The sequence below is a fragment of the Callorhinchus milii genome, unplaced genomic scaffold (assembly GCF_018977255.1).
Source record: "Callorhinchus milii isolate IMCB2004 unplaced genomic scaffold, IMCB_Cmil_1.0 Scaffold82, whole genome shotgun sequence".
Taxonomy (NCBI): domain Eukaryota; kingdom Metazoa; phylum Chordata; class Chondrichthyes; order Chimaeriformes; family Callorhinchidae; genus Callorhinchus; species Callorhinchus milii.
Genome location: NW_024704823.1, coordinates 131,637 through 154,111, shown reverse-complemented (window position 1 = coordinate 154,111; position 22,475 = coordinate 131,637). Strand labels below are relative to the sequence as shown.

General features: G+C 48.0%; 1 protein-coding gene across 1 annotated transcript; it reads left to right on the top strand.

Annotated features, from left to right (window-relative positions):
• The first annotated feature begins 482 nt into the window (after window positions 1-482).
• On the top strand, window positions 483-22,059 carry LOC121851649 (membrane-associated guanylate kinase, WW and PDZ domain-containing protein 2-like). Its single transcript, XM_042345719.1, has 4 exons — window positions 483-653; window positions 1,191-1,335; window positions 18,009-18,125; window positions 21,992-22,059. Exons 1-4 carry the CDS (start codon window positions 483-485, stop codon window positions 22,057-22,059), a joined length of 501 nt encoding a protein of 166 aa, XP_042201653.1.
• Window positions 22,060-22,475: the final 416 nt, after the last annotated feature.

Sequence of the window (22,475 nt, the reverse complement as noted above, 5' to 3'; positions counted from 1 at the left end):
TAGACATGCAAAGCATGCTGGGACCATGTGTTCTGCTTTTTACTATCGAATACACCTTTATTTGCGTATTACTATGATTGACAAGAGGCAGACTGGGAGTTTCGCCAGAAATTCTTGGTTGTGGTATCACAGTGTACGCATATGGGAGTAGAGCGAGATAAGAGGGGAGACGGAGATTCAGCGGCACCACGTAAGATATGTGTGGGAGGGCAGCACATGTACAGCCCTTTGCCAGTCCACTGCTGGATGGGGCCCTCTCCATTCAATGCAGGTCGTGAGGGTTATTTGACCACACTTTATGTTGCTTATGAGTGCAGATTTGTGAAGACGGAGCATAACACGTTACGACGTTGGATTTTGCACACACCATCTTCTGCTGGCCGCGAGCAACCTACAACACCCGTCTTGTGTTCGTCGGTGACTCATCCGCCCCGTGTTGCCCGCCGTGCGCAGGCCAACGTGGGCCCGGCCACCCCATGAGAATGTCCAAGGCGCTGAGGAAGAGGAATCACTGGAGCGGGCGGCTGCGCGAGGCCGTGCTGAGCGTCACCGCCACTCCGAGTGGCGCGAGGCTTGTGCCGGCCCTATCCCTGCTCGGCGGTGCAGAGGTGGCGCAGTTCCCGTACCTGGCCACAGCGGTGGACGAGCAGCAGGTGAGGCTGCCTGCCGAGGGGGCCCTGAGCCTGACGCTCGTGGGTGCGCAGACAGTGTCGCACGTGTTGGGAACTGCAGGAACTGAATGTTTCACATGCCTGGGTAATTTTTCAGGATCTGAGTTTAGTTGTTTACGAAACTGAATTCACTTCCCGAAGAAGCCCCCAAGCACATGGAGCAAAATGTTAAGCAAAACGCGACACGACCACCATAGGGCTTTACAGCACAAGCTCAAACACCTACAAGTCTCTTGGATTTCTCTTCACTTGATACAGTAAATCTAGCTGTGACGGTCCCACCTGCAGACGGAGACTTGTGTTGCCTCCGAAACGTCGTGATTTAATTGAGTTATTTTCATTTATTATTATTTTATTTTATTATTATTTTTTACCTACGTGACTTTACCAAAAAAACCTAAGAGTATGTGACAGGCCTGTTCATCGCATGCCTACTACATGAGCACTGTCCTGACACTCATTTGACCAGAGACTTGTTCATATTTGGCGGCTGAAGTTCCTGCTTTGCGTTCATTCCAGGTGCGAGTTCTGGCCGGAAAGCTGCAGGCCGGTGACCTGCTGCTGGAGGTGAATGGAGCGCCCGTCGCTGGGCTCACGTCACGCGACGTCAACGCTCTCATCGCCGCCAGCCCCAGTCCCGTGCAGCTCAAGCTGCTCAAACCTGGTAACAACTCTCACTTTTCACTTACATCCCTTTATCAATCCACTGCTGGATCAAGGGCTCTTCATGTTGTGTTTTGGTCGCCGAGGTTGGTTGACCGCACTTCACGCTGGTCAGTGCTGGTTGCCGGATAAAGAGAGGGAAGTCCACAACCAGTTCGCAATATCACTCGCCGTTGATGTTGGCCATTGCTGAAAATCTAAATCAGATCGCTGGGATCATAGTGCAATGCGCTACAAGCCTGGTACGTGACACAGATAGTCACCACGTGTCCTTGTGTTATTATTGAAGCAGCAGCTTGTTTGTTAAAGAACACGACAAGAACACAACTGGAATTCATGAGAACATCGCTGAAAATCAGAGATGTGAGGGCAGTGCAGTTATGAAACAATCCAAAGTGGAACAATGGAAGCAGAGATGAGACAATTGAGAATGATGAGTAGTGCCATGCCTGGTTGTCTTGGATGGTGGTGACTTGTGTTGTATAATCTGTTAAGGATGTTATGATTAATCAATTATATCTGATGCTTTGGATAGAATTGTGGAAAAATATATAAAAATAATTATTGATTATTACTTACAAGATACATGACTCTAACTGCGTGAAAGAATCAATTGTTATTTCTATGTTTCTTGGAAACTGTATAGCCACTACGGAGTCTACATGCGTCACAATGGCAATAAATAATTTATTCATGACAAATCATAGCAATTCATAGAATCAGTGGAGGGGGTTAATCATTATATCACTGGTAATAGGTGCCATGGGATTTCAGATCGCTGTTTGCACTTGCCTGTTATCAGCAGCTTCGGCAGTGCAGAGACAGCTGTTTGTGGTGGAGTGAGCATACACTACTTCCTCACTGCCCCATTCATATCTAACACTCGGGGCCGAGTATTTCTTCAACAACGACAACCACAACGTTTAAAGCCACGCATGCTCGCCCGCTCGACCGAACGACTTTGTGCGGGCGACTAAGTGGACACACCCAGACTCGCGTGACCCACCCACGAAAATCCAATTAATGCGAGCGTCGCCACTCGCTGCATTAATGAGTGCTGCCCGCCAGCGTGACGCGGCTCTGCGAGTTGCGACTTGATCTCACGTGCGGGAGGCGACGCCACGTCTTTGTATAAAACAACGCGGTGTGGCCATCGCACGTGTGTTTGCCTCCCCCTTCCTTCCTGCGTTGGAGTCGGCGGGATGTAATGGACATCCTACTGAACATCTGTGACCTACTGGACATCTGTGGAAAAAGAGCTTCATAGCTCATCGGATTCCCCCAGTATAAATAAATATCGTGATTCCGTATTTGAGTCGGGTGTTGTTGTTGTCGCTGTGCGGCTGTGTCGCTGGACTTTGCCGTGAAAATTTAGAAAGGTTTGCTGCTGCGAGCCGCTAGTTGTAGCCACTGATTAATCCTTCAGCTGGCAATCATGTTCCGGCAGATGTGGAGTCGTAGACGTAAGAGAGGTAAGTTTTGTCATTTAATGAACACTTCAAGATGCTTTTTTGTCAAATTATTTGATTAATGTATTTATTCGCTACCTAACGCGAAGACGTTTATTCTTAAAACAAACAGTTTTGGAGTACACGTAACTCACCATTATTGTCTCGCTAACTCTTAATGTTGTTGCTTAGGCATCTAACGATTGCAACCTCTGATTTAGTTGTCAAATCACATGGATAACCTATACAATAACATGAGTATAATACTTTTTAAATTAATTTCCATTGTCAATATTTTTTATTCCTAAGCATAATATTGTTGCCCAGCCATGTGGAGATTCTCCACTCCTGAGATTCGTTCAGTTGTTACAACGTTTGGATCACTATTCGAGGTCACAATTTCAATCAATAATACTTTTATTTTGTCATTTGTAATGCTGGCGTCTTTATAATTCGTCGTTTTTTTGGTCATATTTATACTCTCTAATTCGTTCCATTCACCTAAAATTACTCATCATTTGCAAATGACAATTAGTCATTAATCAGTTTTCATGCACAGTTAGATAGATGCCTGTGTATAAAGAGTTTACAAATCAATGTTAATCGATGAATCATTTCACGTCCATTATTGCGCAGTGATTTCCCAGTTGTAAGCATCTGACATGTTTCTACTTTTTGAACCTGGGCGTGACAACCCAGAGGTGTGTTTACGTTTAGCCTGGCGCTCTCAGCGCCACAGCTGCAGATACACAAGCTCAGGATGTACCGGCACTACCAGTTAAGCTCTTTGCTGTAATTTTGAGCTAAATACCAAGATCACCGTTATTGTCCCGCCCTCCCCCCCCGTAGGCTCTTATCTGCGCGAGTGGGAGTGGGGGTGGTTATCACCTAGCTGAGAGCTGATTACGTTCATTACGATGTCGACTGGACATCTGTGAAAAAGAGCTTCATGGCTCATCGGATTCTTCCAGTCTAAAAACAGATTCTGATTTTAATACGTTGGTCACTAACACATTTGGTTTATTTTATTTTACAATCCTGTGGCAAAATCACCATAAATGCACTCGATTTCGTCAACTCTCAGACGCAAAGCGGCGTTAAGCCTGGCTAGTACTTGGATGGGTGACCATTATAGCTTGCCAAGTGTTGGAGGCACGGGGGCCCGAGGTGTGACCACGAGATGGAAGTGTTGAGTGTTACCTCGGTAGGATTTATTCAGTTGCTTCAGTTTTCTTCCACAAGTCAAAACACTCATTAATGGAATTGGCCGAATGTCCCAATGCAGGACCCTCCTGTAACTGTGTCTTCAGACTCTTTAAAGCGTTCCTGGCACACCATTAGCATTATTATTTTGGTTGGAGTGGTTGCCCAGTGGTTATTGTACTGCGATATGAACCCAGTGACCTGAGTTTGATTTCCAGCCATGGTTAACATTGCTCGTGAGTTTTTCCTCAACCGGTTCTGGACCCCCTTACCATTATGGTCAAACCACCCACATGACCAACAGAGTTTAGGGGCGGTTGACTGGGTGGTTGTAACGGTAAGCCCAGGTCGCTGGAGCGGAGACCACGTGGAGGGGAGTTAGAGAGACAGAGAGAGATGTAACCTGACAGAGAGTGTGGGAGAATGCCTCCGTCAAGATCTGCGCCAGGTAGTAAACTGGCTCGTGAATTCAGCTTCGACCGCTGCATGGCAGAGCTATGGTCCAGTGTCTCCGCAAAACACACAGCTAAAAATAAGGACAGGTTAGGTTGTTCCATGCGAAATCAACACAACAAGAAAACGCCTCTTACACACAAGAGGTCGCTTGATGTGACCTTGATATTTAACAAACTCAAACAAGCCACCCAAAATTTTGACAGCTCTTTCCATGAGTTTTCAAATGATCCCTCTTGTAGCAAAATCAGCGGGTTTGGCACGCGGAACATGTTCCGGAGAAAAAGTAATTCACTCGACTTGTTCCGATCAAATTGTCCTGGTGTGAGTTGAGCAACTTCCCCATCTCCCATACGGTATTTCTTTCTCTTAGCGTCTACCAATGGCGTCATGTGCTGTAAAGGTATGCACTATTTTTACAGCGTGGTGTCATGATTATTACTGTCTATAATTGAATGCCATACCGTCAGGGGTGTCTTAATTTTGAATGAAGATCTATTGAGTCCATGCTAAATGTATTAAGGAATATATTCAGGAGGAATGCATTCTTAACCTCATTGCGAGTAGGATACGTTGTTATTCATAGGGAAACATTACAAGTATAATAATATCATCCTTTATTTACCTAGGATAGCCTCGCTCACTCTGCAGACTTTTTCAGGAGTGTATTATATTCTAATATTTGTTCAATTCAATATTGATTCATGTTTGACCTGTGGAAAAATAAGTTTACCAGGATAAAACCCAACCACATGACGTGGTCACAACCAGGTTCCACAAAGGTAGTTTTAAGAATCCTTCTCTCTGCTGCCGTTTCATGGCAATCTTGCAGCCAGGGAAAGTCAGACAACTTCCATTTATATGATCGAACCCTCTTCATTACATCGTAGTGATTGGATGCCCAATCTTGGTGCTAGTCTACGGATGTCTGTGTGAGTCTGCGGGTTTCTATGCGAGCCTATGAATATCTGTGTGAGTCTTCTGGTCTCTGTGCTAGTCTACGAATGTATGTGTGAGTCTGCGAGTCTCTGTGCGAGTCTATGCATGTCTGTGTGAGTCTGCGGGTCTCTGTGTGAGTCTACGGATGTCTGTGTGAGTCTGTGAATGGCATGGAGAGGTTCGTGGTCAGGTGGGCCGGTTTTCAGCTAATGATCAAGCCACCTTGTGCAGTTTTCCCAACAGCTGTCTGGCAGTTTTTGTGTTAAATTCCTTCACGTGTAGTCTGGCAAGCTGACTCATTGCCAAGAGTCGGTCATCGTGTGCTGGTTTCATCATATTCTATTCTCAACTAATTTGCCATTGTGAGCATTCTGCTATCATATTGTAGCTTATTTTCCTTGAGATATGATGGTCAAGGATATATTTAACAAAAAATGTTCCATCATCAAAACTACCATTACTATCACAACAATCATCACACTCTTCACTGTTCACGAAAATGACTATTACCACTTACATTACCACTATCGCCACTATCGTCATCATTATCATCATCGTCGTTATTTATAATACTGTACTTAATTCAGAGCTCGATGTCGGACGGCACAACCTCCAGAAATATTTTTTCATGAGCTTTGTCAACTTTCGTTCTTTCATTCCGTTAATTGGGGCAGCAAGGGTGATTGTTATGTTTGACAATGCGCTCCCCTCCCCTCTGGAGCAAACACGGGCGACCCACGCCTCTAGCCTCTGCATGAAGCAAAAAAATAAAGCAAATCCACGGACCTGTCTTAAAAGGGGTGTCGTCACACAGCAAACTTTTCCCACGCTCTAATTTATGCGAACCATTCAATGTGGGAAAGGGGGGGGCAGCCTTTTAATGGCCACGCATCTCAAGGGGTTGGGGGGGGGTAACGACAATTCGTGTGGCTGATCACCCATGCGTTCGCGTGCAGTGGGATGCCGGGCCGGCAACAAGCTACTGCCGGAATGAGCGGTCGCGCCGCACCGCAAAATCTGTCACCGCCGAGAAAACGCCAGAAAGTGTCGCTCATGCAGCCGAGATCGCGAGCGGGCAGGCGGGCGAGCGGTCGTCGGTGAGATGTAAGAGGCTCTCGCGTAACTTGACGGAAGCTCGCGCTGCGGCTTTCACGCGAGTAACGTCGTGGGCCCCAGGGAAATGGGCGGCTTAACCCCGCCGCCGCCTCGATGCCGGGTGCAGCTGTCTCGGTGCCGATTGACGCGTGTGTCCGATCCGGCGCAACCCGTGTGAATGCATTGTTTGCGCACCGCGGCCCCTCCGCCCGGGGCCCCTCCGTGACGTTGAGCATGCGACTCCTGGCTGCCCACGCTGGAAACGACGCCGCCCGTGAAATAATTTTTGACGATAAAACTATGCGGTCGGGCGGTCGGGCTGGCGGGCTGGCTGCAGGAAGCAGGTGTGTGCGGTGTGGTAGCGCCAATCGAATTTGTCATTCTCAAGTTTGGCGATTGTTTTTTTATGTTTTCTCCGGGGTGTGCAGCAATGTAGGCATGCCAGTATTTCAAAATGTCTTATTTTGGCCCGAAAGGGTTTGCACCTGGTAGCATAAGCTTACACATTGGCTTGCTTTTCGGCATCAGGTGCAGCTGAGACCCGTGTAATTAATTATTGGAAAACTGCGCGGTTTTCATGTTGTCACGTGGTCGCTGTTGCTGAGGGTTGCTGCATTAAACGAGAACAGCTTTTGGCAGGCGTGTAATGATTCATGGATTAATATTGATTCCTTAGAAAGCGACTGTTGAGCACAAACAGAAGCAGAAGGTGTCCTACTCGGTTAATTTAAATATCGATCCTAACGCTCTCAGTCGAAGCATCAGGTTGTGACAATCATTAGTTATAATGTAAGCAAATTACGTGAATATTATATGCTGAGGTTATATTTAGACGCGCGGAATCCACACAGTTGTACGCATGAGACTCAAGGAAAATGGGAAATGAAATAAACTCTTGCAAAGAGAGACAATATATAAACGATCCTTGATTATAATCTGGACCCTGAATCATGACAATACGTTAAATCTCCGCAGGTATGGTTTCACTGTACATGAGTGTCCAGTTCTCCAGCGCATACCTGAAGATCTCTTAAAATATTAATGACAGAGAGGGAACCATTCTCTGCAGCGCATTTTATGCGTTGCGTTTAGAGTGACAGATTAAACAATAGGAGTAGGGCCGGTCGAGAGGAACAGGATCACAGCCACTCGTCGTCGTGACGTTTGCGTGAATAAAACATAAACGCAATCGTCTCACGCGCGCCCCTTAAATTATTCAGACGAGCTCGCTCGCGGGCGTGTGACACGCGGAGAGGCACGCGGTCAAGCGAAGGGGCCAAGCCGTGATCCCGAGGAGGAGCCACGAAACGGCGAGAAGCGAGGTCCTCCCGCATAAAAGAGGACGAGGTGTCAGCGTGCCCGGACGCAGCGGATCGGGCTGTGCGGTGGCCGCGACGAGGGAGGAACATCCGGTGGAAAAGGAGCAACAAGACGAGGCCCTGGCAGCGAGCGTCTGAAAGACAAATATGTCGGGACATCGTCTTAAGGCTCCGCGCCACCACCAAAAGGGGCTTGTGTATGTTACTAAAGAAACATGTTTGGAATTCAGATCGCGGACAAGAAAAGCGGCGTTGTTTAGCCGTGGAGAAGTCCCCGCTTTCCCCACGCCTAGCGAGGAAGAATTTTACAAAAATAAAGAGCCGCCCGATTATTTTTAGACGAACCGTTGTTGAGAGAGAGAGAGACAGAGAGACGGGAGGGGGTGGAGAGGGCAGCGTTTTTTTTCTGACGGCTCGGAGCGGAGATGGAGCGTTCCGCGTCGCGTTTTCCTCGGCCATTACTCATCCCAACGTCGCCATGTCCCCTTGCCGCTCGGTGGAAAACACGTCTCGCTCCGTCGCCGAGCTCACGGGGCATCCCTCTCTCACTGCCACCGCCGCCGTCGTCGCACTCAAATTTATCGAGAGCTTGGGCGTCCGCTTGGGCCACCACCCCACCCCTGCCCCGATCCGATCGACTTGGGCCACACGCTTATCCAGACCAATGCCAGCTTCTGTCTGCAGCAGAATCCTCTGTGTTTGACGCACGACGTTGTAAAAACGTGGTATTTGAATAACGTTTGTCACTTCTAGATTCGAAGCTTTCGTGACTGCAAGGATTCATATTCTTAGGTTATTTCGGTAAAGTCACGTAGGTAAAAATAATAATAAAAAAATAATAATAAATTAAAATAACTAAATTAAATCACGACGTTTCGGAAGCAACACAAGCCTCCGTCATGAGGTGTAACTGCTCCAGTAAAGTTACTGTAGCGTCTTGAATAGCTTTCTTCAAACGTTTGTCACCTTTACACAAATCGCACTGACTGGCACGGTGAAGTATGGTCAGAAAACCCCACATAGTGAGGCCCTCATCCAGCAGTGGATTGATAAAATGGCTGTACATGTGCAGCTACAAGCCAGCACGCTGTGCTTACCTTACAGCTACACACCTTACAGCTACACACCTGAGCTCTGTGTTGTGGAATCTGTGGCACTGCCCTGTGAACCATTCACATCGCATCTAACATTCTTCCACAAACAATACATTGCACGTTAGGCAGCAGTGAGCTGTTCTGGAAAGTTCCGGTGATTAAAATCAAGTTGCCCTCACTCACATAATTTAAACCACTTCCACGTACCAAAGTGAACCAGCAGAAGCTATTAAAGTGCCAAGTGGCTCGGGAACGTGGCCCTACCAGTTTGGACTCTTTGTCTTCTGCTCAAAGACGTCACTCTCAGCGCGCGGCATCGTCGAATCATTTCAGGAATTGCCCTTGCGGTGGCCTGAGCAATGTCCCTCCGCCTGCCTCTCCGCACACGGCGTTCCGAAAAATGCTGCTCCCCCCCAAAAGGGCTACGTGCGACGCTGCCACCCTGGCAGCCATCATCACGTGTCGCCCGTCGCCACCGACTGGGGAACATCGATGTGCCTGCGTTTAATGCGATGTTTGGCAGCTCGCCCGCAGTGCGTCGCTGCAGACGACGACGTCACGTAACCTTTCGTCGTTTGTAAAAGCTGAACGCCGCTACCGTTCATTCCAATACTATGTATGTATGTTGAACTTCTATCGCACCATACGTAACCAACCGCGCTAATCGGAGGTGTATGAACAGCCGCCTCACCTCTGTCTCCCACGCCAAAAGACACGGTGACCCTTAGTCACTTGAGGTTCGGGAAATTGACCTCCCACAATACAGCAGTGAATTTTGCTGCACTGCTTTTTGATTCCCATAACAACGACGCTCTTACGACACCTGCCCCAGCCTATGACATCCGTTATGCATATCACATGTATTGAGTTAATTAATTAATAATTAGTGGGCTATCTTTGCACACGGTTAACTCATGAGCTAGGCTTACAGCAGAGCTGCAATTAGGTACACAACTGAACTGGGCTTTCCCGAAAATTAACCCGGCCCTGTGTTTGTTTGGCTACATCAAAGTAATATTTAACCCGGGCACATTCTTACAAGAGCTGTTACATCATCAGGAATGTTGGAACAACAAGTTAGTCACACATGGCTGCCTGATAAGGCAGCAGCCCTGAGCAAATGAGCAGACACGTGTGCGCACACACTCACGGTGAGTAACTGAAAAGCACCGATTGGAACTTGTTAATTTTTACCTTGGGTTGGCACAAAAGCACACTTGTGTTTTTTAGTGCCAGACAAGCATCCGACAGGCATCCCAATGCCAAGCTGGTTGGGTGCTACAACCTGAGAATGGAATCTCAGAAATGATTCATCAACAGAGGTGGCGGGGTGGCTTAGAAGACAGGTCCTGAGTTAAAATCTGGATTTGAGCCACCCGTGATTACACCGGCTTGTCAAGTGTGACGAGTTGATGGACTCAACCCAGCAATAAATTACACGCAAGACATTTTGTTTGTTGCTTAATTTCACCGGCTCTTGAGGATTAAAAGCGTTGATTTGATTGGCACGCGATGATCATTCATAGCAGGACACATACAATTTGTGCTCCTAAGTGTGAAGAGACTTCAGGTGTAGTTCAGTGGTGTCAACTTTCAGAAAAGTTTCCAGTTTGTTTTGTTTAACCAGGTGAGAACTCAAGGCACCAGGATAGTCTCATTTGTATGAGATGACATCTGTCACGAAAATGACAAAAATTCAAAAAGCAAAGCACAACAACATCGTGATTTATTATTTATTTCTATTATTATTTGTATTTTTTTATTTTTACCTACGTGACTTTACCGAAAACAACCGAAGAGTACATAACAACAAAGCAAGCTTTCTGCGAGAGTGCCAAATGGACATTTATTTGTGTTGTGACATTATGCTGATAATGCAACTGGAAACTATTGAGAAAAAATACATCTTAATTCAGATTAATTCCTGAGGATGGCCGAATAGTGAGTGATCTCATTGCCAGTGTCCAGGCACAGCCATCACTACTGAGGACCTGGGTTCAAACCTGGGGTATTGCGTTGGGTGCCTAAAGGCACACTTCCTCGCGTTACACGTGCACTGATCAGACGTATTTCATCACAGTGCTGTAAGTGGTTGAGTCTGCCAATGCACTATTCATAATTGTTATCTGATACACACATTATCCTGTGCCATAGGTATGTGGGATTTCTGCCACTCTGCTAAGAGTTGTAACGCAGACACTGAGTACTGTGTTATACTTGTTGGAATGGGAAATTAAATCGCATTCTCTTCGGTTTATATTTGCGGAAGGTGATCATAATTGTTTTGGCCAAAAGTCACTAATTTGAGAATAGGTTTTTTCCCCTTTTATCAGGCAACAAAACAGGTGTTAAGTTGTTAAAACACCAAACTGAAACCTTTTACAAGGAATCATGTCTGCATTAACCAAAATGCAAAAAAAAAACATACTCTGATAATATATGCATTGTCTTTGAAACGGATTGGTCCCCACCAGAGACACCTTTCTTTTGAGCCTCGTCTCAAACAGTGTTAGTCACTAATTTCTCTGTATTATATTTACAAGTTTGATGATGACAAATAATAAACCTTGGCACCTTGGAATGCCTCTTTCCTTCTAAAGAGGCGGCACGGTCGTTAAAAACGAAAAAAAAACTTTCAGCGCTGAACATTGTAACGCACCAGTGCATCGCATTGTGAGACCAACTGCCCAGTTTGCGCTCCAAAAATACCCCCAAAACGTAAAGGTTAGTCAATGTTTGCGGAGTCGACCACACACACGCACCCGACCGTGTACACCAGCCCACGTTTCCAGGCGGTGCGGATTTCCCAGCGTGAACTCGCCACCGCTGAGGAGAGGCGCGAGTGGGCGACAGGCCGGGTGACCCAGGCCCGGTCCCTGCGACCCCCACACAGCGACTCTCCTCTCGTGTTTGCGAATGTTCCTTCTCCGTGGACCCCGCGTCAAGTGAGCGTCGTTTCCACCATCGCCCGTTGGTTTGCTGTTTGCTGCGGCCGTTTTGTTGGAGTCGTTGGTCCTGGTCGCATTTTTGTCCTGTCTCACTTGCTGTGCTGCTCCGGTGCACCTCTAAGCCGGTTCGTGACCCATCCTCATCCCCAGCGCTCTGCACTGAGAGCAGGCACGAGAGTTCCGTTGCGGCTGTCGTTTTGTCAGAGTGAGACAAAGCCAAAGGTGCAGCCCAGCAATTGCTTGCTCCTGACAGAAGGGCCTGCAATGGGTACAAGTTCGAGAGAGTCCCTCAGAGGGTATTTGGCCTACTTTTCCACACTGGCCTGACATTTTGGAAAAGGTGAAAATACCTACACTTTACCCCACGACATCCGACCTGCCGATTGACTAACTGTGGTTTATCATTTTATGGCTGGGTGGAGAGAGGCGGGGGGGATTTCAGAAACTTGTCCATTGTTTCAACTGCCGTGCTGGGAGATAGAACCGGCAAAATCTGGATTGGAAGTCCGGGTGCTATCATTACACCACGGCAGAGTAATGACACACACAAAATGTGATTTTTAGACAGCAAAAGCACGATTATGACTACAAAATCGGTCCCCCCATCATGCCTTGCATGACATCACCCTACTGCAGTATAATGCGTAATCACTTTCTCATAGTTTACAGCAAGTGTTAGAATTCACTTAACGTTTTTATCGATTACGGTTGTTGCTGTTGCCGTGATTACAATGAAGCAAGGTTTTATATACGAGAGCTCGGGCAACCCCGGACTTAGAGGTTACATAACTACACGTTTGTTTGTAAAACGAGAGAGGCACGTGCCCTCGCCAGGTTTCACGGGCAGCTTAGCCCACTTCCATGGCTCTAGAGAAGGGACTGAACCTGCGCCGACATCTAAGGCAGCTTTCTTCTGTCTCCCTGTGTCGTACGTAATTATTATATATACGACCGCGCGCAATTATTTAAACAATCTCTGAGTCGCATAACGAAGACGCAAACAAAATCGCTGGTCCAATTACATGATAATTTCTGGCCCTGAAAGCTGAATGCATGTGCAGGAATGATTGGCCATGTAAGGATGTATGGAGTCATCAATTATTGATGAATCTTACTCTCACCATAGTACATAAAATATCGCGTGTTGGTCAATAAAGTGCAAGACATTCAGCAAATACAAACCACTGGTGCACATCACTTGGTACCGCTGGGCTCTGTGTGCGGCCATGAGTGCCATGAGTGGCCCCCAAAGGCCGAGGTCTTGTCCTCCCTCAGTATCTGCACTGGGGTCGAGACCTAATGAGATTTACAGGGTCAAGAGTTTGCAACGGTTCTCTTGAAGATCACGGCGACACAAAGAGATTTCCGCATTAATCCGTCATCCGCGCGGCCATGTGTCTGAAGCCTCGGACACCTCGCTCTATCCTCCCGTGACCGCTCGGCAGCCCAAGAACACGTGGGAGACCGATTGGGGGTAGGAGGGGTGGTTTGTTCCACAATGTCAGAGCGCTGCGCAAATAAGATAAGGAATGGCAGAAATGGTTTTGGGGTTGTGATACCGCAGCTCCGAGGCCTTTCACGACACACGTTGAGAACGTGTGGGAGCAACCGTGCGTGCCACTCACCGATGGCATGATTAATACATGGTGCTTCACTTCCACAATCGCCGACGACCGGGCTGGGTGGGCCCTGGCACCAGGCAGGGCCAGAGTGAACCCATCCCCCACTGCAGCCCCAAATTCGGGCTGTACGATTTACGTTTGAAAGTCACAATCGTCATCGGCCGTGATCTTTCCACCGCAAGCAGGTGTGTCCGTCCGTCCGGCGGGCCCTCGGCGCTGCGTCGAGGGCCCTTGCCGGCTCAAGCGGCCGCCCTCGAAGCCGCGGCTGAGTGAACTGTACGGCACTCGAGGGGCACTGCGTGCCGCTAACTTGCCAAAACGTTCCGCTCTGCCTCGTGCTCCGCTGGGAAATTTGCTCCGGCAGAGTTTTGCTAAATTCCAGTTCTTGTGATCGACCACGATACGCATTTTTTTTTTTGGCAGTTTTACCGACATTTAAATCAAAATCAAGTTGCCACGCACTACACCTGCCTGATGATTGGAAAATGCATCTGAAGTGAAGTAGATATTCAGATTCCGGTGAAGCTAATTTGAATCGGTGCCCTCGACAACATGTAGGTCCCATACGTACGTACACATACACACACAAAATGTCTTTATATTCATTTGAATCAGCGTTCCGTGCATCGTGTGCAGTGCACGTGTACATGCACACGATCTCTATCTAAATAAGAATCAGCATGAAGTCACCTGAATCGGCAGCATCTTAGTCCCGTGGGACACACACGTGCGCATGTACACGAGTTATCGATTTTTTATTTTAATCAACACTCACTGGCTGACGTGGGACGTGTTTACCAATTATCAGGCACGTGTAGAATAAATTTTCTTAAATAGTTTTTTAAATGTTGTAGACGTGGAAAGCCGTACAGTGGTATGACAAGCAGTGTCGTTTGGGAAACTCTGCCATGAGGAAGCAAAGACGGAAAGTGTCTTTTAGCTCAAACAAGTATGTGGAAACAATCGTCTCCAATTCCAGTCATGTGCCTGTTGGGGAAATTCCACATTCGTATGGCAGTGGGTCAGTAAAACAACCACGCTTGACTTCATACAGTGCAGTGGCAGTCTTATTACCCACACCGGAGGAGACACAGGTCAAAGAAAATCCCTCCTGCCCAGGAACTAAACCCGCACCCCTTCTGAATGCGAGTCAAGCATTCTTAACACAGCCAGTTGTTGAGCGAACTATTTAAAACAATGTTTTAAAAAATATACCGTATTTGTTTGGTTTTTAGCTTCAATTTCCTGGATGCTGGACTTCCTGGATGTGAGTGAGCGAGCGAGTGGGGCTGGGCTGGATGTTTTTGACATGGTTCCGAGTCGATCTGGCTCAACCGCACGCCGTTGCCTCCGCTTACCCCTGTTTCTCCGTGCAAAAACGTAAGACGGCTTAACCATACTGCAGCAGCAGCGGTGGTGGCAACAGCAATAACATCTGTCGGGGAGCAAAGCGAGCGAGCGTGCGGGTGCGTTCCGTCATCCCTGGGGGGTCGTTTATCCGCCTGTTATTAGCAGCGCTTGCGGGGTCGTTACGGAATTAGTGAGCAGCGGCCGTGGGATTTTGTGGCGCGGGCGATCGCGTGGAGGAGCCTCGTCTCGGACAATATCTGGTGTCCTTTTTGGTTCTTTCGGTAAAGTCACGTAGGTGACTTTACCGAAAGAACCAAAGAGTATGGATCCTTGCAGTCACGAAAACTTCAAATCTAGTATCTGGTGTCCTCTCCACATTCTGTTTGAATTGCGGGAAGACTCGGGACAGAATAACAAGCAGCCCTTGTGTTCCTGATGTGCACTCAGGCCGTGTGTCCCCGAGCTGAATGCGTTTGAAGCATCATTAATGATAGAAACATTTTTACTTGTAAGTTGTGGTCAACCACATAATTATGGGTGGTGTGATAGCATAGCAGTTAGCGCACTGTCTTATGGACCCGGCATCCTGAGTTTGGATACTGGCTGTTGCTAACATCGGTGGTGAGCGGTTCACTAACCTGTGAGCTGCGAGTTCAAAATCCTGAATCCTGGCCAGGCTTAGTCTTGGCCATTCATCTCTCCGAGGTCAGTAAAATGAGTACCACTTTGGATGAAGTGAACAGCGGTTACCCTTTGGATCGAATGTGCCATTGCAATGAGGGATTTCCACGGCGGGCTCCGGGGGCTGTAAACTAGAGACGATTCCCGCCCCACTCTGCTCAAAGCAGGAAACCACTCTTGAGTGAATTGTTGCCGGACACCGAAATAAACAACGCAGCAGAGTGCACGACTTTGTGTGGGTGAGGGAGAGCACTGTGCATCTTCAAATGTCAACTCATTGATCACTGAATACAAAAAAAAATCTCAAAAATTCACAGCTCTGTTAATCCACTGCTGGATGACGGTTTCCCCATCCCGCGTCAATCATTAGGGAACTAATAACCCTCGCAGACTTGGTCCACTTCTATCTGCTGGCGTACTCAACTGGAGATTAATGACAGTGGGTCACTGATAGCACGGTTGGCTACGTTCAGTGCGAAAGACATTCAACATACATGCAATGGGGGTCGTATATGTGTGTTTAGCTTGTAGAATTTAGAACCTTTGGCTAATGTTGCCTTATGAGTGAAAACACTCAACCTCCATAAAATAAAGATTTGAGGCCCAAATTCAAACATTCAGGTTTTTGGATGTGTCTCCTTTTAAGCATAGACATGACTGTTTCTGTGAAACAGTTCAACTTCCAAGTCCTTCTAGAACATCTTTAGAATTCTCATCATTGACAAAGTCAAAGTCTTCCACACGTATGTATTGGCAATAATTAAAAAACACACATTGGACCTCTGATATATTCTTGAAGCCTTCTTCCAAAGGTCACCGAAGTGGCGAGATTTTAACTACCTTTGATGGCATACAGGAGGTCGTGGGTTGGATCCTGATCTTGATGCCTGTATATTTTTAGTTTGCATGTTTTTCCTATATTGAGAAACATGCGGTTCGAGTACGTGGCTGCTATAAATTTCCACATGATAAGCCACTTCGTTGAGCTGTCATTTGTGGCCAGGTCACATTTTGAAAAGAGCTGTAGAGCTCAGTCGGTCTTACCTGGTAAAATAAAAAATTGTTTAGTTTACAATGAAACCATGCTTAATTCAGGAATATGAATCCACTTTATATTTATTGTCATTGGGTTTGTTTCAATAGAGTAATGTAGGCATGTTTAATGTGATGACATTAATGTTTAAAAACAAGCTGTTTTTACCAATCAATGAATCGTACTTTATTTATTCTAGCGCCCTTCACAATGAAATTGTCACAGAACGCTTCACGCGTGAATATAAACATTAAATCAATAAAATGTAAGTTACACAAAACAATAAAAGTGTTTAAGTAGTGGGTTTTATTTCGGAATGTGGGGGGAAAAAAAAACGTCAAATCCAAAAAATAAATCCACTGTTGTACCCTACGTCTATGTTCACCACCTGCACCAACCTCCACCGGCCTATATGGGAACTTGTGGTCAAGTAATACCCCCCCAAGGCCCGCACTGCATGTGGAGGGCTCTGTTCCAACATTGGATTGACGGAAAGGGACGCGCATATATATAGGCACATTAATCTGGGGAGCATGGGAAATACACACCAATTAATTCATTCAGTCATTCATGTATCCATGCAGTCACCTTCAGTGGGCTTAATGGACACTAATCCGTTTCACGCTCGCACAGCCTCCTAAGTCCCTCGCATATGCCTCCTGGAAGCGTCTCAAGCCCCTCCGTCGGTGCAGCACCCTCTGGTGGAAGTTAATTTATCACTTAGTGCCACCGCAGCCATTGATCAGGTAACCGGATAATGTTCCAATCAGGTAAACGGTGAATTAAAGAAGATACAAGTCAAAGGTTGAGCCTGGATAGCGTTTTTGGCAGGCGACCGGCGTGCGTAACAGGTGTTATAGGCTGCAGCGCCACGTTGTGGGCAACAGAAGGCGGCACAGGGAAACCCACGGTTGTGCCGTGTTCCCTGACCCCACCGACCCGCACTGGCCAGTGTGGTGAGGTATGGTCAAACAACCTCCACGGACCCCACAGCATGGGGAGGCCCTCATCCAGCCAGTGGATTGACAAGAAGGTTGTACATTAATAAGCCAACATTCAGCTCTTACCTAGTGGCAACACGTCTAGGACGTACAATTGTGGTTTATATGACTGCTGTAGTGTTTTTTTAAAGCATGTTTTCATAATAATAATGCCTATTTTTACCTCGTGAAGATTCAATCACTCTTAAGACTTGTTTCAGGAGGAGTCCTACATTGAGATATTTGGCCAAATCGATGGATGTAGGTGTGCGTGCGTGTGCCACAACTGTAAGGGCTTTGCTGACATCCACTCTATCGTCTTGCTTTCTCACGAAAAGAGCTACAAACTTGGGTCACACAGTTCAGGAGACAAAGCCTCGGCCTGGTGTTGCATAAAAAAAACTTTCGTGCCCCCTGCATGTGCGTGACCCCGCCGCGTTACCCACGCGCCCACGATGATATCGCGATGCCTCCGCCCCCTCCCCATACCCACCGCCGCCGTTCTCCAGGCGGAGCTCTCACCAAGGACCTGCGGCTCTACCTCAACCAGCGCTTCCAGAAGGGCTCCGTGGACCACGAGCTGCAGCAGACGATCCGTGACAACCTCTACCTGCGCACTGTGCCCTGTGAGTGCCGGCCCCACGCTCCCTCCCCCTCCCGGTTGCCTGCCTTTATCCACTTCGCCAGCTACTGCCACTCCAGATCGAAAACGAATTTCTTTAGAGCTGCTCTTTGTGTGTTTAGTTTGGTGTCCTTTCCTTCGCACCTTCGGTTAGCACGGTTGGCTACGTATGTACGGTACAAAAGAAGTTCCACATACATCCATACATACACTGAGCCAATGTCATATCTTATCTGTCTGGTGCCAGTCGCGTTTTAGAATATTACATTTAACATAAATGAGTTTTAATTAGAAATACTTCATACTTCTTTTTTAAGGGTTTGACTTTTACTCAATGGCTACTATTAGGTAACTATTCATATGCCTATTTAAAAACGGATCATAATAAAACATTGTTAATATAGAATGGTGATAAGTGCAGTCTCCAACTCTTATGAACACGATCTTTTAAGCCTCTCAGTTACGTGTTATGGAGAATGACCGTTACCTTGAACGTCGCCTATTTTTTCTATTTTCTTATAACGCCACAGTGTTATTGACGAATGTGTTGAATTTTGTTTCCGTTTATCCCTCTGCTGCCATCCTCATAACTGAGGGTTGATGACCATGACCGATGCTTTCCATAGTTTGCGATTCTCAGCGTCTCTCATGGAAAATCCCACCAACCCTCTCACCCTGTCCCACCAACTCTCTCACCCTGTCCCACCAACTCTCTCACCCTGTCCCACCAACTCTCTCACCCTGTCCCACCAACTCTGTTACCCGTGTCTCACCCTGCCCCACCAACTCCCTCACCCTGTCCCATCAACTCTCTCACCCTGTCTCACCAACTCTGTTACCCTGTCTCACCCTGTCCCACCAACTCTCTCACCCTGTCCCACCAACTGTCTCACCCTGTCCCACCAACTCCCTCACCCTGTCCCACCAACTCCCTCACCCTGTCCCATCAACTCTCTCACCCTGTCCCACCAACCCTCTCACCCTGTCCCACCCAACTGTCTCACCCTGTCCCACCAACTGTCTCACCCTGTCCCACCAACTCCCTCACCCTGTCCCACCAACTGTCTCACCCTGTCCCACCAACTCCCTCACCCTGTCCCACCAACTGTCTCACCCTGTCCCACCAACTCCCTCACCCTGTCCCATCAACTCTCTCACCCTGTCCCATCAACTCTCTCACCCTGTCCCACCAACTCTCTCACCCTGTCCAACCAACTGTCTCACCCTGTCCCACCAACTCCCTCACCCTGTCCCACCAACTCCCTCACCCTGTCCCATCAACTCTCTCACCCTGTCCCATCAACTCTCTCACCCTGTCCCACCAACCTGTCTCACCCTGTCCAACCAACTGTCTCACCCTGTCCCACCAACCCTCTCACCCTGTCCAACCAACCCTCTCACCCTGTCCCACCAACCCTCTCACCCTGTCCCACCAACCCTCTCACCCTGTCCCACCAACCTCTCTCACCCTGTCCAACCAACTGTCTCACCCTATCCCACCATCTGTCTCACCCTGTCCCACCAACCCTCTCACCCTGTCCCATCCACCAACCCTCTCACCCTGTCCCACCAACCCTCTCACCCTGTCCCACCATCTGTCTCACCCTGTCCCACCAACCCTCTCACCCTGTCCCACCAACCCTCTCACCCTGTCCCACCAACTCTCTCACCCTGTCCCGCCATCTGTCTCACCCTGTCCCACCATCTGTCTCACCCTGTCCCACCGGGTGATCCGTTTCCTTCCTCGTCGCCTCTTCCCTTCTTACATTCTCCTTGCGTAATCATCTTTGTCAAATCTCCAGCTGTTGGGTCTCTTGGGGTATCCCCCATGAACACCATCTTCCTTCTCATCAGACATTCTCAATAACTCCCGTCTGTTGCCAATCTCTTCCAGCACATCTTCATTCTCCGTCTTACACGTATGTATGTTGAACTGCTTTCGCACCGTACGTAGCCAACCATGCTAATTGGAGGTCTTCTTATCACGCAAGCTCATTTTCTCTATTCTTCAGTATCACAACATCTCAAGGGCATTAAATATTTTTTTTATCACTAATCCACAGTGCCCATGTTTCACTGCCATATCCCGCTACGCTCTTCAATAAATCTTCCAGTGTCTTCCTCCTCACTGTTTTCTTTGGAACGCTGAGGTGCTGCTTGTGCTTGGCTTGTCTTTTCTTTTCCAAAGAAGATGTAGCCCAAACTAAATATATCTCGGGTATGATACGTAACATATACAACCCTATATTAATCCACTTCAGTACGAGGGTTCCCCATGCCATGCAAGCAGTGAGGGTTATTGGGCGTACTTCACCACACTGGTGAGTTGCGGGTTGGCGATGTTTCAACTGAAGACGATTGCTTGTGTTGCGATCAAAACGTCATGATATTGTTATTATTTTGATTCTTTTTTCTATCTACGTGGCTTTACCGAAAGACCCAAATAATATGTTTACACCAGGTACTCATTTGAGGTTGAGTCGACCTAGGGGAGGCCCAGACCGGTTCCGATAATCATCACTGGTGTTGGCCATGAACGGGAATTAAACACAGATTGCCGGGTTCGTAGCGCAGCATGCTAACCGCTACACTACTGCTCCCTGCTATTTTAAAAATGTGGTTACACACAAACACACACGACTGCGAAAACATGCAATGGTCTGCCATGTATGCATAGATGCTATTATGGCAAGTGCTGTTAGCACTCACTTATTAAGGCCAGCATGGTGCCAACACCGCTTTTGTTGATGCTAAATGACGATGAGTTAAAAAATCTACACTGTAGATTATTCACTGAATGAATGCGCGAGTCAGTGAATGAACAAATGAAAATTTGTGGTCCAAGACAAATACAAATTGTTGCAACAAAGCCACGGAATTTTCTGATGACTCAACGGTGCTTGGCTGCGCACATTCCACGAGCAATATCGGCACTCATCCCATGCGACCGCCGCTGTCCCGTCTCCTCTCTCCTCCGGGACCCCCGTCGCGCGTCACGCGTCACGCGACCTCTGAACCTGCCACCACGGCCGCCGGGCTCCACCTGGAGCAGCGTAGCAGCGCTGGCTCGGAGTCCGTGCACATTTCCGTGGGGCGGCGCGCGGGTGCGTGCGTGCGTGCCTGAAATATTGCCCCCGTCCAGCCGCGGGTGCGAGGCAGGGTTTGTTTTTGCTCCTTGACGTCTCCCCTTGTAAAATATTTATACAGGATATTCCATTAGGCCTCCGAAGGCTCGCGTAGTGTTTAAACCCGGGCGCTTGGCCAGTCTGGCGAACAAGACGTTAAACAAAACCAAAGATACGCATGCACACACACTGCGAACCGCACAAACAGCCTGTAATTAACATCCTGTGGCTGCAGTACGTTATAACTAGATATTAATTATATTGCAATAGACGTGAAGAGACAAAGTGTGCAAATTTAGGAAATGTCATTGCGGCGCGCGTGCGTGTGATCACGATTGTTAACCGGACTGTCGGGCTGATTGGTATTTATGGTCCTCACTCCCGGCATTGCTGCGCTCTGCGTGAGCTCGAGGCTCCCCTATCCAGGTGACCTATTGCACATCAGTGGATTCCCACCAGCTTGTAAATAAACGAAATGGCCTTGATCGATTGATTGATTTACGCTTAGTGATGTAGGGGAATATTTACGTCGTAGCCGTGATCATGAATAATAATTCGACCCCTATAATTCGACCCGGTTTGATCCGTGCCTTGCCTGAGCCACACTCCCCTCCCTCCCTCCCGCACCCCCCCCCCACTCTCCCACAGCCTCGCTCCTCACACCCACCGCCCCCCCTCTCGCACAAATCCGTTAAAACGAGACAGTTCTGGAAGAATAACTGACCGGCCCCTGGGCATGTGGCAGCAGCGGAGGCGGTGGACGGAGCCGGAGCGGCTGGGGAGGAGCAGAACGTTAGCATGCAGGAGGCATGAGTCAAGAGTGCCGAGGGTGTCTGGCATTAACAGAAGGAAGCACAGCTGAGCGCAATTCGTTTCACAGCCGACGACGGTGGCCGCGAAACAACAGGTATTCGTTCGACAGCGACGTTACGTCTTCTCTTTGGGTTCGGATACCAAACGGGGATACGATTCTCGCGTGCCCAGCGTGCCTGCATGGGCGGCCGGTGTTCATATTTACGATGCAGAAATGCAGGAATTGGGACGTATAAATAAATGCAAACGAATCGGAGTTGTGAGCGGCGAATGGTGTATGTTAAAGCAGCTGGTACATGTGTAGTGATGTAGGTGCTCATTGTTTTCGCATCATCCATCCTATTGATGATGGAGAAGGCGACCGACTGGATCAGACAATGAAATTGTTTTTTTCTGTGGTGATGGTGGTGGTGTGG